This window comes from Branchiostoma floridae, chromosome 4, assembly GCF_000003815.2.
Source record: "Branchiostoma floridae strain S238N-H82 chromosome 4, Bfl_VNyyK, whole genome shotgun sequence".
NCBI classification, from domain to species: Eukaryota; Metazoa; Chordata; class Leptocardii; order Amphioxiformes; family Branchiostomatidae; genus Branchiostoma; species Branchiostoma floridae.
The window spans coordinates 9,521,508-9,541,027 of NC_049982.1; the positions used below are offsets into that span (position 1 = coordinate 9,521,508).

General features: G+C 42.6%; 1 protein-coding gene across 1 annotated transcript; it reads left to right on the forward strand.

Moving 5' to 3' along the window:
- The first annotated feature begins 5,296 nt into the window (after positions 1–5,296).
- LOC118414468 (glutamate receptor ionotropic, delta-1-like) lies at positions 5,297–18,393 on the forward strand. The gene is made up of 16 exons (XM_035818524.1): positions 5,297–5,532; positions 7,241–7,399; positions 7,973–8,251; positions 8,763–8,971; positions 9,667–9,720; positions 10,054–10,146; positions 10,598–10,759; positions 11,377–11,496; positions 11,795–11,893; positions 12,243–12,434; positions 12,880–13,103; positions 13,464–13,567; positions 13,898–14,114; positions 14,372–14,635; positions 15,620–15,728; positions 16,434–18,393. The coding sequence occupies exons 1-16, from the start codon at positions 5,445–5,447 to the stop codon at positions 16,617–16,619; spliced, it is 2,559 nt and encodes an 852-aa protein (XP_035674417.1). The 5' UTR covers positions 5,297–5,444; the 3' UTR covers positions 16,620–18,393.
- Positions 18,394–19,520: the final 1,127 nt, after the last annotated feature.

A 19,520-nucleotide genomic window follows, 5' to 3' on the forward strand; every position in this document is an offset into this window, starting at 1 on the left:
TGTTGCCTTCTGAAAAGTCTGCATGAAAAATTTGTGTGTATTTCTTTAAAGTTGTTCTCTGACCCAAAAAGAAACATTGCTCAGACTGTAACAGAGTGATAAAAATGAAAGTTAGATAAAACTAAGGTCAGGATTTGACACATGTTTCTATCCAAGGCTGGCTTGTTAGAAGGGTTATCTTGATTTTCCTAGTAATGTGCCCAAAGTGAGATCCATTCTTTATATTATTCTGATGCAATGATATGTACATAAGGATATCTGTTTCAATGTGAGTCTTACTGTATGAAGAAGGGTTGTGAACCAGGTTCAAATCTAATCATAACTAACAGTGCATGCATAGATAGGCTATTCCAACTTCACCAAATAATCAGGAAACATTGTCAAACTCAGGTGATAGGGAAAAATGACTCGTTACCTTAAAAAGTTATTTATTCTTTCAAATACTGTTCAAATTCTATAGTAGCGCATGGAAGCATGTGTTTGTTCTTGTACATGAGTAAGTAGGTTGGATGTAAGCTGTCGATTGAATTGTTTGATCATAGATGTACCGTAAACATACCTTTGTGTGAAGCTCTGATGTAAAATTGTCAGGGAGAAGAAAAGCCAGTTTCTGTAGGTTGGATTCAAAATGACAATAGAACAAAATGAAAATGAAGCTCCCAACCAATGAGTAGTATTAGGTTATCAGTTTTAAAACTAGATAGGGACATGTTCTTAACCATGTCCCTATCTAATAGTTATGTTTTTAAAAGACCTAAATGACCCTTAGTCAAGAATACATAGAGCAGTGTTAGAATTACATTGTAGTGCAAATACTGACATCAGGAATGCCTTGAGACAAGTGCACAGCAATGATGACATGATATATGTTGTTGGGCAGTGTTGTCATCAGGTCTTGATAATGTAGCAAGGATGAATGTACAGAACCTGAAAGGACGTGCTTATGTTAAAGTATTCTAAATGTTTGTTGAAAAGGTGACAAATTATTGAGCAGGTTTTTACTTATAATGAGCTTTGATATAACTTAGCAAAGTTCTTATGTTTAAGTGTTCATATACCTATACCCTGTATCTATCACCTCTTGTTTTACCTGTGTATCTTCTGAAATGTTTGTTCTCAGTTCCGGTATGTCCAGACTTCTCCATTCATGGTGTTGTTGTCTCTTCACAGGGTACCTGAGCTACAGTGAAGTTACTAGTAGTTTGATGGGTGGTTGAAGGGACCCTTGTACAGAGAAATCCCCCATCCTACCAGCTCTGCAAGATCACGCCAAGATCACAAATGCTTGAACCGATTTCTGAGCAATAGCGTGCATTTTAAGTCTGGTGGTAGGGCAGATAAGAAAGAAGTTACGAACTTCCCGTGGAAGAGAAAAAGACTAGTTCTCCTTTTTTCTGGAGACATTTTTACCGTAGGATGTGTATGTAAACATCAGAAATGTAATCCCTGTGGGATGCGGCTAACTGTAGGGACGCGAACTTCAACTTTATTGTGTAACCGCAGCAAAATTGATAGTTTCTCTTCAAATGTAGCATTGCTTACATTAATGAGGTAGCATATATTTGACGTTTAAATGTTGATAACAATCATGAACGTTTGTGTACTTTATGTAGTGTTTTTGCATTACCCTGGTCTGTAGGTGTACCATGAGGAACACAATGTTTAAAATTTGTGAGAGATGTTAGCTAAGGAACTTTTAGTTAGTAGTTTTGATGCTTTTGAAGCAAAATCCTAATAGATTATATTCATTTTCAACTACTCAAGGTTGACTTGTGTTACCAAGTCAACTGTCTAATGTTCTAATGTTGATGAGCCCATAGTATGGTGTAGTTTTAATGAAGGCAATAATTTTTGGAATTGCTTTTTTTTTTCACTTTTGCTAGGCTGCGTGCTTACCTCATTAATCAGAATGTTGTTTTGATTATAATTAACTAAATAACTTTTGTTGGTACAACATTGATTAGTTTCTCATGAAAGAGAAAGATGCACACACTAAAGCTTATTACTTAACTCTGCAAGACTGCATGAGCAAACATTTGTTTGTCAGGTTCTAAAATTTATATTTCTACTTCTAGGGGCATACATAATCTTGTTGCTAAGTTTTACCTAGTGCAGTGTTAGAAGGTTGCAACACAGCAGTTTTTGTACTGTCACCATTTTAACCAAGGTTTTGCATACGCACACATGTATCCACACGATTTTACCCCTGTAGCAGCCGTATCTTTTCAGGAAGTGCATGGTGAACAGCCTTAAAAGCTGAAAATGAGGAGTTGCGCACTGAATGCCACTGAAGTGGAAACCTATACATTTACATGTTACACACAATGTAAAGGGGATCTCACTGAAGATGCAGTGCCTTGGTGGTGTTGCTGAGGCGGAGCGATTTAACAGCATGCTCAACATCGATAAAACGTATGTTTTATGCTTTGAGTGTTTTGTTGTCTTTTTGGTCATACTTGTACGTTTTGCAAGAACGTTTTGAATGTAGCAATGCCGCCAACTTACCGCAGCTTCAGTGAGATACCCCCTTTAAGAATAGGTTAAATATCATGTTTGTGTTTTTGCTGGTGAGGTTTTCTTCCACAGCATGCTTGCCTGGTGACATCCAATGGTTCAACGGCTCTGGTGTATTCAATATCTGTACAATTTTGTATATAGAGTGAGTCTCTACACTAACTATAAGATAAGGAAACACCAGTCAGAGGTAATTGCAATTGTGTTGCCTTGTGTAGAACAATTCAGGTTGATACCATTTGCCTCACAGCCACTACTTTGACCAGCAAAATGTCCTATAACAATTACGCTTACTGCAAAACTTACACGAGTTTACAGTATGAATTCATGGTCAGGTGGGAAATGAAATGTATGAATTGGAAATTGCGTGAAATGGAGGAGCAATAGAATTGGGTTAACCTCAAAGAAGAGTGAACTATAGACTAGGTGTTGTGAACAAAAAAAAGTACTGAATAGATGAAAGTTGAATCTCTACTTCTGGATAAATCAAATTTAATTCAGACGTTTCAAACTTAATTTAATTCAGACGTTTCAAACGACCTCCTGTTCTTTGAGGTTAACCCAATGCTATTGCTCCTCCATTTCACGCAATTTCCAATTCATACATTTCATTTCCCACCTGACCATGAATTCATACTGTAAGAGTTTTATTTCACTGAAGAAGAACGACGGAGGTCGTTTGAAACGTCTGAATTAAATTTGATTTATCCAGAAGTAGAGATTCAACTTTCATCTATTCATTATATTCCTGGATGTATAATCTTCACAAATGTACTTGTAGTACTGTATTCAACATTGGTCTGAGTGGAGAAAGCAGCCGGATGGTTATCTTCAAGGACAAGCAGATCCTACGATAACATAAGATAGTATCAAAAGCTGGCAAAGAAATGTAGCTGGCCTGGGAGTGTTCTTTCGATGGGAAATGCACAGTCCTAGGCCGGCTACACTCATTCGGCCAGCTTATGACACCATCTTATCGCACAGTAGGATCTGATCTGCATGGAGATTAGCAGAATGGTAAGTATGTAACACCCAAGCAGACATGGGGAGGGAAATATGCAGTATTGATTAAAACGTTTCCTTCCCACGAACCTGAATGGGGAGAAATAAAGGCAAGGTGCTCACTCCGCTAAGAAATTATTCTTTGTCAACGTTATGAAATGACAATAGAAAAGGTTATTCCATTTGAGGCACAGCCACTCGTTGAGCACGGAGCACAAGGGGTTGTTGCAAACACGTTTCCTTTGTTTTATGGTAATATTACGAATTCACGGCAGTATTATTTGCAGGTTGCAAATGGGCATCACTGTACGTCGCAAGGACACATGATGACTGATGTGAAGATCTGTGTAGGACTTCTTGAATAAACGGTTTATACAGACTATTGTCTTTGTACGTTCATGATTGTTTCGCAGTGTGAATCAGCGGGGACCGCTATGGGGGCTTTCACTTTTACAAACGCACTCTTGCCACGATCAATCATTCTGGATGTTTTCTCCGTCCCCTACTTAAGGAGAACATCCATCATCAGAGATCCCTTGAGGACACGACAGCGGAGGGTACCTGATGAGACGTATTGCGATGATGATGTTCAGCATTACACGATCATTTAGACAATTACAAAACAGCGCAGTCCTTGTCGATTCGAGCGTAGGTCCGGCCAGGCTAGTCATCGGCATACTTTGTAAGAGTTAAGACCTTTTGTGGTCATGTGTATACGTAACGTTTTACGTTCTGTATTCTAGCTGCAAATTTGCCAAATAGACTTCTAAAGTGCAGCCGCCTCGTACTAATGCACTCCTCAGTAATAATCTATTGGATTTTGAGAGCAAGTAATGAAATTTTGTGCCCTCATGTGTGCACTAACGAAATACAAAGATACTCACTCTGATGTTGGTACTTGATCATGTCATCAATGGCAAGATCTAGGTAAAAGGGAAATAAATTGGTGTGAAATAAGTGATACCATGCGCCAGTCCACAACGTCCCATACCTACTATACAGACATTTCGGAATCTGAGCTAATGCAATTTTGTGTGCTTGGTGCGTGCGCTAACGCAATTTAAGGATTATTCTTGAAAGTTGGCACATCGTAAGATCCTCTTTCTTTAACCTCCTTGGTAAGATTATTAATATCAAGCTCGAAATAAAAAATAAAGCCAGTGCAGTACGTTATATTCCCACATATGCATCGTAGTCACATAAGAAAGTGTACAGAAATGGAAATTCTCGTGAGTCAGTAAGTAAACATCTAGTGCGTGTAACCGCAGAGCTAACATCCCGTATTATGCATGTATATATACAGATGTAAGTGCCGCTAATTATGGGTGGGTTGTGAGTAAGTGCTGCAATCGAACTTCATTGGGCAGCTTCAATTTAATTACGTGTTTAGACGTTCTGGTTACGCCGTGATTATATTTCACGTCTTGCGATAACGAATATGTGATATGGAACACATGTTATTTCATTGCTATTCAAAAATTGTTCGGAGTACCAGATGTTGGAGATCTCCAGGCAGACTTGCTAGTGTCATAAGATGGTATCAAAGCTGACCAAGGGGTGTCAATTCACCACTGGGATATAGCCGGCAATGATACTATCTTATGGCACCGTTAAATCTGACAGAAGATTAGATTTTAACGTGCCCATTAAGTTACAAATGTTTGAAAAGCTTTGGAGACTTAGGACTATAGACAAATTTGGCAATAGCGACATTACCTGCGTAGCAGGAAAGAAACAAGCATTCTTGAATGAATATCATTTATTATTTTTCTACATCAGAGGCCTACAAACCATGCCGTGTCGAGACCACAAACAGATAAACATATTCATGTGGCCCTAATGGACACAATTACAAACCTGACGGTGTTGTCGTCGTTCTCTTCACATCTGCCAGCGATTCTCCTGCGTACACGTGCACCATACCCGTCATGAAGAGAGGAGGACTTCCCGTGTTCCTGCTGTTATCCGTGGTACTTTTGTCAACGGTTCCAACAACTTTTGGATCCACGGCGATTGGTAAGTAGATGTCGCCATGCCCTGGTAGAGGGCCTCATGGTGAAACGTGCGTGTGGTCAAGTCCCTACGCAGTAAAACCTCCCATGTCATGCATGGGGAGGGGACATGCGTTATAACTCTACGGTTACTGCAAATTCTTGTTCGGTGAAGGCTAATTGTGGGTATCAAGGGTATCCGTTGTAATGTTGAGAATATTGCTGTCAAAATTGCCCAAGAAGACCACCTGGGGACCGATAAAATCTAGTCTACGAAAAAAAATGGCCACTATAGACAGACTTCTTAAATGATGCTTGTATCAATCGGAAAATCCGAGGGACCACCAAAAAGTGGTCACATTGGCTTGGCGGTCCTTCTGTAAGGATGGCCACTCGAACAATGTCAATCAAGTGGTTCCAACTAGATCTGAACTGGATGGTTGCTTGGCAATAGTGGGAGACGGAATTTTCCACTTTTCCTTTATAGTGTTGTGACTTGTCTGTGATTTTGAGAGGTGGGTAGCTTTTCGTGCGTAAATATGGATAAATAAATATATATAGAAGAAAACCCTTCTCTTTCCTGCAACTTACAGCGATGTGTCGTAGATACACTGACCTGTTGTGTTTCGCAATACCCCAAATTGCGCATAAATGTATTCCGAAATGCCAACTGTCATTACCGGTATTCGGGACAGTTTGTCACTCCTGCGCGCCTGTAGTCACAATAATGCAGTAAACCACAACACTACTCTTTATCAGCCTGACCTATATGACTGCAAGATAACGCTGATAGAGAGTGGGAAAGTAATTTACAAAATACTTCACCAAACAGCTCGTTTTTTGTTGTTGCGTTTTTAGTAACCTTCTGTATACATGTAAAGCTTTGTACTGGTGCGCGTATCTGTCCACTTGCCACAACAGCCACAACAAATTGAAAGATGCGTACAAAATCTTGCAACAAAAGATGTGCAAAGCGAGGCTGCTTATAACGTCTTTGATCATATCAGCCAGGTTCCGGATTCTTGGAAATTCTGTTCACTCTTTCAATATCTAGAAGATATATATTGCTGTTTAGTTTCTTGGGTGGCCATTACGTAGGATATACATGTACTTTTAAAAATGAAACCGGATATTAGTGTTTAGTGTCTTGTAGCCATGTACATATGTGTATCGCTGTTGAAGGTGTGGTACATGTGTATGTACATGTATGATAGCAATGCGTATGATATGCCATTGCGTAGAATATACATGTACTTTTAATGGATCGGTATATGATAGGCGACTAGACCTGTAGCCATGTACATACGTATCGTTCCTGAAGGTGTGATACATGTGTATGTACATGTGTATAGCCATGGTAGGATATACAATAATACATCGACATTGCGTAGGATATACATGTACCATTGCGTATGATATATATGTATCATTGCGTAGGGATATACATATACCATTGCGAATGATATACATGTACCATTGCGTGGGATATAAATGTACATATTGCGCAGGATACATGCACCATTGCGTGGGATATACATTTAATGAAACGGTATGTGATAAGTAACTATACCTGTACCATGTACTTGTTAATCGTTGCTGCAGGTGTGATATATATGATTATATGCATACATGACGGTCGAGCTATATATACTAAGGATATACATGATATTATTAACGAAACGGTACATGACCAGCGACTAGACCTGCAGCCGTCCACACGTGTACCGTTGCAGGTGTTATCCTTGACGACTCCGCCCAGATCGACGACGATCATCTCGCGAGACTCTTCGCGAGAGTTGACGTGCAGGATGACGGAAACGTCACCGAGGAGGGGCTCCGGCCGGTGGTGGCCCGCATCTCCGGGGACGATCCGTCAGCAGCTATCTGGCACGGTAATTAGCGGAACTCCCCATTATAACAATGTTGATGAGACAGAATTGAAAAATTCAGACACACTAGGTCATTCTTTCTCATGTTGAACATCTTTCCATCTACCCCGGCTACATCATCTTTCTTGACATTCGCTAGATCTTTCTATTCATCGTAGGGTTTTCGCCATTTCCTCCTTTCCTTTAGTCCCACTAAAACCTTCTCTATCAAACTGAATTTCTCCGAGTTTCAGTTAATGGTTTGCTTGCTGTGCAAGGGACATGTTCCACCTCCAAGCCTGCCACTAGCACTTGCCACTAGCACCACACCTACTATACTAAGCAACGCCGCCTTCACTCTGAGCTTCATCAATATTGCAATCAAGAAGAGCATAATAACGAGCCACTCTATTTGACTTATCAAACAGTGGTAAAATACTGGTACCGGACTAACTGTCGAGACCAAAGTTTGCCATGGAAACTAGCTTTATAAATTTCATTGGAAGCATGACAATGGGACAAAAGAAATCTTTTTATTAGTCGACTAGATGAAGTAGGAAACTCAATGGTTTGCTTGCCGTGACGTCGTTGTTTCAGGATGTCGGCTTGTAGAAGAAGGCGTCTTAGCTCTCCTAAGCTCGACCGGGTGCCGGTCGTTATTGGTGATCAACAGCGTGAGCGCCACCTTGCGGATTCCCCATGTCGCTACACCCGTGCGGTCCTGTCCGACGGGAGTGATGCCCCGTGGTGAGAGCATCGCCGTGCCCTACACGTTCAACATGCGGCCCCGCCCGGAGATGCACGCACGGGCGCTCAGGGACATGGTCAACACCTTAACGTGGACCATGGTCACGTTTATATACGATCATGACGACGGTGAGCGATAACTATCATAATGTTGCCTGGTATTTTCTATCAGAAAATGCTTGTTTTACAGATCATGGCTTACTTCTATAGACATATCATATGTATTTTTTCCGTAAGTGCTAGCATTCATATGGCAGACTCTGAAAGTGTCATACTGTGCAATTATAACTTTGCGTGTGATGACTGTGTAAGTATAACTTTGTATCAGTTGTAATTATAACTTTGTACCAGGCGCTACATGTATTAGGAAGAATTGCCCCTTGCCTTGGCGTCCATCTCAGAGAAGTATGTCTGAGGAAAAGAAGAATCGAGATTCTATTAAATAACGCAAACTAAAGGTTTCATTTTTAAGGGAGTGAAAATTAGACAATGGGAAGACATTGAGCTGCATCTCTTGAAGTGGAAGATAGACAGATAGATAGATGGCTTTGTTGAAATTTCGCAGAGAATTGCATTCAAATTTATCCTTTACATCACATCAGAGTGTGATTAAAAGTGGCTGATTTTGTGTCTCCTGCAGGCCTGACTGTGATGAAGAACCTGTTAGAACAGCTGGTTGCTGACGGCAGGCCGCTGAACGCCGTGTTCCTGAAGATCGAGTGGGACACGGAGGACGATCTGCGCCGCACGACCGACGAGCGCGTACGGAATCTCCTGGAACAGGGGATCAAACCCACCTCTTTCATCGTGTACGGCCGGTCTGCTCTGGCAAGGACCATTCTGCAGAAGGTAAAGACCCTACGATGCACTTGCCATATAGCCATGCCACATTTCAGGCATTTAGGTTGGCTATATTGGCAGTGTTTTCTCATTAATCTATAAAGAAAGAATGGAGCCGTAACCGATATTGATAGATAGGCAGGAAATGATTTTTTGTGGGCCATATGGATGACGTCATCAGGTTTTATTGCCCCTGATATTATTATTTTTCTATGAGAAAATACAGCACTTTGGTACATACCACTGCAATGAAGTATGTTTATAATGTGCATAATGATGAATGATGAATCTGCTAATGATCTGTAGTTATTGGAAAATAATTGCTTTCATCTATTAAATTAAGAAAAAGATATTTTCTAATAGCTACGTTATAACTTCATTAATGAGAAACTAATGGAAAGTCAAAATGCCAATTTAGCCAACCTAAATACCTTATTTACGCAGTTCCAGACACCAATTTGAACACGGCATTCTGGAAATCTAATCTCTTTTTCCAGGCGCACTGTTGTGGCATGACACATCTTCATTCATATCAACTTCTGTCAAATGAGATTTAGAAGCAAACAACACCTTTCCGTCAGAATGATAATATAGACGCTACAGAGCCTTTTGTATGGTCTACTGTAAACTAGACAAACCAAACAAAATATAGAGTAACATACGTGAATATCTTGTTTGACGTTAAGAAATGTTCTGTGTTCCAGGCGGACAAGTACAGCTTACTGACAAGGGAAACTCAATGGATCATCCTGCAGGAGGTAAAGTTACTTTTAGTTTCACATATCGACTACCCCAAATTACATGTCACGCTTGGATGAAATGCCAATTTGATTGTATCTGTACAATAAGTATTATAGATCACCAATTTTCTTTGCGCGACATGCATAATACAAAGTTTTGAATACTTTCAACCCTTAAGTTGCCAGTTGATACTTATACGTTAGATTTAAGGAGCGAAAGGTTTCGCTACGGGATGCTCCTCAACTCAAGGTGCAGAAAGCTAGGACACGTGCAACGATGGCATTTACAACAGGAGACAGACAATGTGGATAAAATTTGTGCGTTGAATTTTGCCTGTCCTTCCTCCACAGGAGTCCGTCAAGGTGCCCAAACTGTTCGCTACAGGGATCGTGACGTTTTTCAGACTGACTTTCTCCCGAGCTACCTACTCACCCCGCAGCAAGGTATGGAGTATGGAGAGGGTTCTGTGTTTTAACATTATCCCCTTTTTACTGACGGCTCTTATCCTTTGAATATGCAAAAGACTTAGCCTTCATAGCAGGCTCTCTGGGGTCTTTTTTTGGGCCCATAATACACTTTTGCTGACTACTGGGTCACTGATTGCCGACCGGCCATTACTGATTACTGGCCCCGTAGATTAGTAGAGAAGAGTTGCTATGAAATTGAAGTTTAGGAATCTACATAGGATCATGCTAAATGTAAAAGATATATGTTGTTGCTTGGCAGTCAACGTAACATACCACATGCATGTACGCGATTGGATTCTTGTATAGTTGTACAGCGTCATGATCTATACTAATAAACAAGTTTGGGGCAAGTATTTAAACCAGATTGAAAGCGATATTATCATCTCGAGTCGTACATTGACATTTGACCACCACCTATATTTTGCAGGTCCACTCCCTGTACATGCAGGACGCGGTGTCCTTACTGCGCGAGTCCGTGCCAGAGGCGCACGCCTCGGTAGCGTGGGCTCCCTCCTCCCCACCTTCCTGCGGGTTCGGCCCCAACAAGGTGCTGAATGAGGACAGGAAACTAACCAGGATCCTCGCTACGGTAAGTTTCACCCCTGCCTACCGTGGCCGACACGCACAATGAGCAACGCACTTACCTGCTCAACACACTTACTTTGCCTGTTCAACACACCTGTTTGGCTCATTATACGTGTCGGCCACGGTAAAAGTCTGAACTTTGTTCCAGACACCTTTCAGATGTTTGTATTACCAGAGTGACTATATTCGAATGATGCTTTGCTATATCTAGAGAAATAATAAGTTTCTGCTACAACCAAGTATTGGAAAGACTCCCAAATCGTCACAATTCTATACATTATGTGCTTTCCTATAAACAGGAAGTCGATGATGTCATACCTCTTTGAAATGTTTTGTGAATGTCAAGTTTCATTCTTTTCTCGATAATTCTTAAGTTCCTGCCAGCCTGCGGGACCCGACTTTGGACCAGGGCCAAGCCAACGTTAACCCTCCCATCCTGTCAGTCTCCGGTTACGCCAGCTTCTACCTCACATCCTGTCACTCAACAATATCCACATAACCACGGAAACATATCAATACAAACACACAGATGGAAAACAAACCCAGTGCTTTCGAATTCAATAAGGCGAATTGCACCAAGGGATGTTTATAGGTTGTATTATTTTATTACCATTCCCACAGAGTAAGACCACCGGTGTGTCCGGTACGGTCCAGTTTGACGATGCGGGGTGGAACAACTCCTCCAGATGGGAGATCATCAACGTGGAGTTCATGGACAGGAACGGCACGATAGCGCACAAGGTCAGAACAGTTTAGAAGGCTGAATTTTCCAGGTACATGTATATGCAGTACAACGCCACATACTCATAACTAGCTCTATATGTATATACGTTACCGTTGCATTTGTCGGCGCAATTCCATAGAGGCATTAGTTATATTGAATGTAAGTCTCGACCTTACCGAAAATGATAAAACATGTAGAAGTGCCGCGTTTTTGCTGTACAACAAGCCAAGATGAGGGCCAATGTCACGAAATCTGACATCTCAGACTATGTGATACTGTTGAAATGACCTATTGACTCTGATGTTCGAATTTCAGATCGGCAGCTGGGACGCGGAGCGCGGCCTCCAGCTGAAGGAGCCACTGTTTACCCGCCATGCCGTCACCGACAGGCTACTCAGGGTGTCCGTGGTCGTGGTGAGGCCGTCTTTCTTTCTGTCATTTAGTCCACACATTGATAATCGCGCCAAATAGCAGTTACTCAAGTTTCCGCCGACTTTTATTCTGCAGCTGCATTATTGCAATGATTGCGAACACCGAAAGCAATATAACGGTTTTCACGGGGTTGTTCCTACTCTAATCTGCAAGCAGATTTAGGGGTGGCAAAACCTGGCCAAGTAGTGACCCACCGCCATCGGGACACTGCTACAACACTTCTTATACTGTTTTCGGCTTTGATAATGTTATGTGCCACCGGTAAATCTACTGTCATATTATCGTTCTCGAGCCACAGAAGCAAACCCCAGACACAAATTTCCCTCCCCAGGAAGAACCGTTCGTGATGAAGCGGGACACACCGGCCGGCCCGGTGTTCTACGGCTTCTGCATCGACATTCTGGACCAGATGGCGAAAGACCACAACTTCCGCTACGACATCTACGAAACTCCGGACAGGAAGTTCGGCGTGCAGCTCGACAACGGCAGCTGGAACGGAGCTATCGGGCAGGTGCTGTCCAGGGTAGGTTCTTTAATATCACAACCGCCAAGAACATCATTCTGCCATTGCTGTATCTACGTGCGCCGTCTGGCGGTTTTTACAATATAGTATTTTATCAACATTGACATTAACAGAATTTTACACTTCCCCACTATTGTTCAAGGAAAGGCCAAAGGGGGGAGGAAATGTAACCGGAATTGTACATAGGGTTAGCACCAGACCACGCTCCGTAAATAATATGTTGAAGGCCTAACTCAACAAGTCCCTTATAGTGACGTATAGGTAATATGATCTGTATCTTTGTCATATTTTTTCTCACCCTATTCTCCTCCGTCGTGACTTTAGGTCATCAATGAAAATTGACATTCAGGTTGATTTTAGCTTCTCGTGAATAAATAAAGGCTCAAAGAAACAAACAAACAAACAAACAAGCAAATAAACGAACCCTTTTGAAACCATATCTCAGCACGCAGACATCGCCGTGAGTGACCTGGTCATCTCCGCCCAGCGGGAGGAAGTGGTAGACTTCACCAAGCCGTACCTGGACTACGGCGTGCGGCTGATCCTGAAGAAGCCAGTGGACAAGGAGCAGAACTGGTGGGGCTTCCTGGCGCCGCTGGACGGCACGGTGTGGTGGTCCATCCTCGGCGCCGTGTTCGGGGTCTCCGTGCTGCTCTACATACTCCACAGGTACGCGCTGATTTCTAACACAATCGCTTCTGCATGCCCGTAACCCATGTAACACTTCAACGCCAAATCACATCAACATATGCATGTCAAAGTAAAACGTCACATTTCTAAACCGGGGACCGGTCGGACTTTGGTGGAAACGAAAATTAGAAATGTATACGTGAAAATGTACACAAATAATGGGCACGACTATTTTCTTTACGTCTTGTGTAGTTTGCATGGTGTCTTTTATATCATACTTTTCGTTCCCGAAATCTGCCGGACCGGGCCCCGGCTTGATAATGTGACGTAGTCCAAACAGGAGTTGTCCAGACTCAACTCTGTATGTCGATGACCTAAAACCATCCATGTTCTGCTCAGGTACAGCCCTTACGGCTCCTACAAGCAGCCGCACGGAGAAGAGAAGCACCATTCAGACCTGAAGGAGACGGTCTGGTTCATCATAGGATCACTCATGCAACAAGGTACATCAAGGACTTAACGTATGACATTGACATGTACTATTTACAGGAAAACTGTATGCTCTAAACGTGACCAACGGTGCCACCTTGTACATCGATCCGGTACTACACTCTGTGTGTATTCGTGCCGACAATGAGGAACTGCGCCTAGCTCCTCAACGCTACTGTCATTAGAACATGCCTACAGCCATAACGTGTTGGCAGCAGCACTTTCTTTGTAAGAATCAATCGTCAAGATTTCCTCTTAGACCTTGTCCCAAAGAGACGAGTCCTGTAGTCACTTCAGTTTAGAGATAACACAATTCTTACCAAATGATTTTGCCTTTCCTCTAGGTGGTGAGCCTATCCAAAACTTCATCTCCGGGCGCATCCTGAGCACATTCTGGTGGTTCTTCGTGCTGATCATCATCGCCACCTACACGGCTAACCTGGCGGCGTTCCTGACCGTGTCCCGCATGGACATCCCGGTCCGCTCCGTGCAGGACCTGGCGGGGCAGGTCAATATCAAGTACGGCACGGTCAGGGACAGCAACCTGCAGTCCTTCTTCAGGTATAACGTTGTGTTGAGCTATGGTATGTCGTGTTTTGTTGTGTTGTGTTGTGTTGTGTTCTGTTGGGTTCTGTTGGATTCTGTTGTGTTGTATTGCGTTGTCTTGTGTTGTGTTGTGTTCTGTTGTGTTGTGCTGCAAAATTAGCGATTGTGATCTCACACCAATCTCAATGGCACCTTGCATTGCATGTGGGGATGGAGATAAACCAAAGCAAAATGCACTTACGAGATGAGCGATGTGCCATGTGTCGTATCAGGTCCCGGTCGCGAGAGGGCGGCATGTACGAGCGGATGTGGAACTTCATGGTCGGATCCGAGCCCTCAGCCTTCGTGGACACCACAGTGGAGGGGCTGGAGAGGGTTCAGCAGGGAGGGTACGCCTTCCTGTGGGACACCGCCGTGCTGGAGTACGAGAAAAACCGGAAATGTGACCTGATCATTGTGGGAGATCCGTTCTACAAGGGCGGCTACGGCTTCGCCATGCCACGCGGTGCACCCTATCGGGACGACCTGTCCATGACGTGAGTATTATTAAAGATGACGGACAGACATTCGATCGTTCCCAGGGGGCATAAGTGACGACGTCATCAAAGATGAGGCACCGACATGCAAACGTTCCCATGGGACGTAGATATCGACGTCATCAAAGATGGCGCGCAGACATGCAATCGTTCCCAGGGGACTGAGTTAATACGTCATCAAAGATGACGCACAGATCAGACATGCAAACGTCCCTTAGGGACTAAGTTACAACGTCATCAAAGATGGCGCACAGACATACAAACGTTTCTAGCTATAGGGGATGAAAGAATCGACTTCATCATATATAACGGTTACATATGCAAACATTTCTAGGCGTGACCATTTGCATATCAAACTATTCACTGGGCAAAATTTTTCCCGCAGCTGTCAATTTTTTTCATTTAACATCGAATGAGCATACATTAAAACCAACTTTGCAAATGACGAGCAATGACATTGCATTTTCTTCAGCGGAATTCAGATACAGCTGCAACAGCTGCTATCTTATTTTCTTGATGTGATGTTTATATTCCCATCATTCAAGCACATACATGAGCAACTATAACAGAAAGACAATAGACGTCGCAGACTGTAACGTTATAATATGTGATTTCAACATCATGAATGCAGTTGCCGTACTTCTCCCTGAAGCACTCATGTAGGCTTAAAATCCAAGTGGTGTTGCTGCATTGTCTTTCCTTCGACACACTCTTAAGGTGGTATCTGACTGCACTTGGGGTACCGTTGCTGCACCGCGGGGTTCGTTCACTATGGCACTGTTGTGTTGTTTTCGCAAATTTTTTCATAATTTAGAGTGTGTGGCTTAGAAGATAACAAAATACACAAAACATAAGAAACTCCATTCTTTATCTGTGAAATTCATTGAGTGATTTTTAAAACCCCGCAGTGCCGCACAGGTGCCACAAGTGCAGTGAGATACCACCTTTAGGGTTTCCCTACATGTGCGTTATCTATCCACCCAGGATCCTGCGGATGCAGGGCAGTGGTCACATAGAGAAGCTGCAGACAAAATGGTGGACCACCAACAGCACGTGCTCAGACGAGGAGGCCACCGTGGTGGAAACCACAAAGGTGCGGGCTCATCTTTCTTCTCTGGCTCCTTTTTCCAACTAGACTAGACAAGGACTTCTAAATAGAGTAAAACTGTAATTTCCAACACACAATTTTGAAGATTGACTTCCAAACCTTCCTGTTGACGAGCATTGATTTACCTACAACAGGTGTGATCAAAATTGTAACCATTTTAAACGGCAACTTAGTTGTACGCATATTTTCCAACGAGGAAAACATTACGCTGCTTTTATGCTTCACACGCAGCACTGTACAGTCAATCCAGTACAAGCCAACACCTCTGTATGAGGATCATTTGCCCGACGTGACCACGTTTCGGTGGTCACTTATATAATTTTTCCCGTTGACACAAGCTTAAGCATTAAGAATCCCAACTTTAGTGACCAACTGTCCACATAGACCGGATGTTTTGGGTCCCCTGAATACTAGACTAAGTATTGGAGTACAATTGCGGACTTCTGCCAAGTTATAAAAGCCTACTAGGAGTTAATTTGCTTAAGAGTGTTGGCCGGCCTGGCGGTGACCAAATAACTCCTCTGGCCGGACGACTCCCCTAGCGTGCTATTGGCTCTATTTGTCTAATTTCTACTACTATTTCTACTATTTCTACTACCAATCCGCGGAGCCTGGTAGAGGCTAATTTTGGGGCATTTTTGCCAAACTGACATGTCCAATCATGTCCGGCGCTATATGTCTCCCCTGCAGGTGGAGTTTGTGGGGATGGCGGGCGTGTTTGCCGTGCTGCTGATGGGCTGTGCCCTGTCGGTCATCGCGCTGCTGATGGAGATGCTCTGGCACCTGTTAGTGACCAAACAGCACGGCACTCCGGACAGGCACAGTCCGGCAGAGATCCCGCCACCACAACTACCGAACGGAGACCTCTTCGTCTGAGCTAGTGGACATAGCCATACACAATAGGTTTTAAGGAGGGGGGGGGGGCACATTTCAGCTTTTCAAGAGTTAGGCCATGTTGATTGGATTACATGGATTACAATATCAAAGAAAATGGTCTATGACATTAGTATTGTACGCTTTCTGATATTCATTTTGCAATCCACGGCATATATTTGCTTATTTTGAAGCTGCTTTGGACGATTTTCAGTATGGTTGAAACCTTTTTTATGTATTTTTGGAAAATTGATGCGCGCGCGGATGTCATACGTATAATCAAATCAACATGGCATGATGTCTATCTTTCTGTGTTATTTTAACAGGGTAAGCTCCCATCAGTGACTAACACTGCTTTTCATGGAGGCCCTGGGTACACATACAAATAACACATACATGTAAATACAATACAATATTTACATAGTGCAAAATATCCTCTAAAACAAAATCATGTTCTTACTCATGTCCATGTCATATCTGCGACAAGTCGTTAAGGGGATGGAGGTCAGAGGTTTTCACAATTTTCTTGCACAGTGTTTTAAGTGTTTGTGTGGATCATGCAGTTTTAACATCTAGTGGCAGTTTATTCCAGCTTTCTGCACCTCTATATGTAAATGTTCTTATGATACTTGAAAGAAGGTATTACTTCAATGTGAGTTCAAGATAGATACGTAGTTAGTTGTTCATTTTCTAGCTGTAGCTTTTTAGAAGTACCAAAGGGCATTGATTTGCACTTGTTGATGTTGCATTAGCTGCTTACCAAAGAAGGCAAAGTCAGCATTGTGATTACTTGTGAATTTGTGCCCGAAGTTTTTCCCTAAGAGTTAGTGGCTTGCCAAAGAAGGCAGAGTAAGCAATTTTAAGCCTTGTACAGCGGCTAATGTGAATATGTGAATATGCGCCGTTTTACTGAACAGCCCTTCCTTTTGATTTCCCAGTAACGAACTTCCTCATTTTCCTCAGAAGCCTGTTCTCTGATGCTAGTCAACAGCCCAAGTGATAGCATGTAAGATGTCTTAACCTTCTCCTGGGAGACTTAATATAGACATCATGGCCATCAGTTCACTGGGAAATGTTGTTAGCATTTCCACCAAAACCTAGTTTTCAATTCAAGCATATTCCTACCATATCTCCGTTCGTGTAAGTCAGCCAATTCACACAGCAGCTCCACTGCTATAATCTACATGGAGCGTTGATGGTAAACCTGACTTGTACCCGTATTCATGCAAATATGCACATGGTCTTAACGTTCAAGGGCACATGAACAACACATTAATATTGATGAGATGACGTAAGTTATTGTCTTCCTACAGAGAGGAAGCGATTATGTCAAGCTTGCTTACCAAGCGTGAATGCGCAACTAGCAGAGTTGTGAATCTATAGCTTTTATGTGATTCTATAGATACTCAGTGATACTCCCCTTGTCATCGCCTCTCGATACCTCAGTCTGTAGTGTTACCGCCCGGGCCATGACCACTGAATGTCGTTGAATTATTCCACTGCGTTAATGTAGTCCATCCAGCGGAATGTGTTAGCTTGTAGAATTTAGGTCAACCGCAGAATGGCTCTTCAGATCTCATTGAGAAGCCCGGCGGGACGAATTCACCCTGCTCACGGATATGTTCTGCCTTGCGCCTGTCCTTGGTGCTGAACTTAAGTACAAATGTCATTACTGTTCTTCTTGCAATGATTGTTCTCGCTAGATATACGTTCCTACAGATGAATTCACATATTTGGTATACGACACGGCTGCGTATATACCTGTAGCTAGTGGGGTAAATAGAATAACCTTATTTTGTAACATAATCAGCGCTAGCACAAGATAAACGCAATAGGCGGCATACGGGTATGATGTTTCAACAGTTAGCGTTTCTTACGCAACGCAAGTTCTTTAGGCTACGTATTGAACACGGGTAAGGAACGTCTGAATTTTTGATCTGATAAAGTTACCACGAATATTAAGAGAAAACACTGTAGGTAATGCATATAACGTTATCGTTTACTATGAAGATAAAGAGCGCAATATGATAGTAATATCTTTGTGAAATAGGAATATGGAATAAAACATTTTACACATCGTTAAATGTTGTTAGTTATGTTCCCTTTTTTTAATTATCTTCCTAAAAACACAAGAGATCTTGTACCCCCTCCCCCTCGCAATATTTCAGATGGACTGATCTTTACGTAAACGTGGTCCAAAACTAGTTCACAGCACCAGATGACGTCAGAGGTTCAAGGCTGTGGGGGCCTCAGGGTCTGGACGGGAGGGGTGCAAACTGGTGGAATATTCACAGCATAAAAACTGTGCCTGTGTTGTTTTGCTTAAGCTTATTATGTCCTACAATAGTAACTCAAAGACAGCAAAACTACAACTATACAGGTAGAATAAAATTGACGATGCAATGTTGAAGATTACGTCAAACATTGACAAAGCAGGGGTAAGCTGAGTAGGTGTGTACCTAATTTGATTAAAACTGACTGTTAAGTACTAAAATCCACGTAACGTTTGCTTTTGTAATCTGACCCTAAACAATGCAAACGAGAGCGAAAGAAGCTTGACTTTGTGGTCTGCAGCTCAAACGTCTAGCATGTATCGCGTTGCGGTGAAAACCGTCCGGATCCCCTGACGAAGTAATCGCGGCATCGACCTAGTTGTTTTCTCAACTGCATCACCTTACGCACGAACGCGCGGTGCAGCGGCCTTTTGTATTTATTATATTTCACTGACGCATTTTCCGGCACTACAGATGTCGAATACCCGGTAGAAAATCACTGTTTTATTGACATTTCGAGATGGAACAAGTAGTAATAAAAGGGGAAGGCGATTAATTTTTACAAGGGAAATTTGCTATCCTTGCCTGGGAGCAATTCGTCAATATTTGACTAATTGGTCTCAAAGCGATT

Excerpts from the sequence above, each read along its gene's own strand:
- LOC118414468 (XM_035818524.1), top strand. The coding sequence starts at position 5,445 with ATGAAGAGAGGAGGACTTCCCGTGTTCCTGCTGTTATCCGTGGTACTT. Across the intron at positions 10,760-11,376 it reads TAACCAGGATCCTCGCTACG|AGTAAGACCACCGGTGTGTC; the intron begins GTAAGTTTCACC and ends CCATTCCCACAG. Across the intron at positions 11,894-12,242 it reads TCAGGGTGTCCGTGGTCGTG|GAAGAACCGTTCGTGATGAA; the intron begins GTGAGGCCGTCT and ends TTCCCTCCCCAG.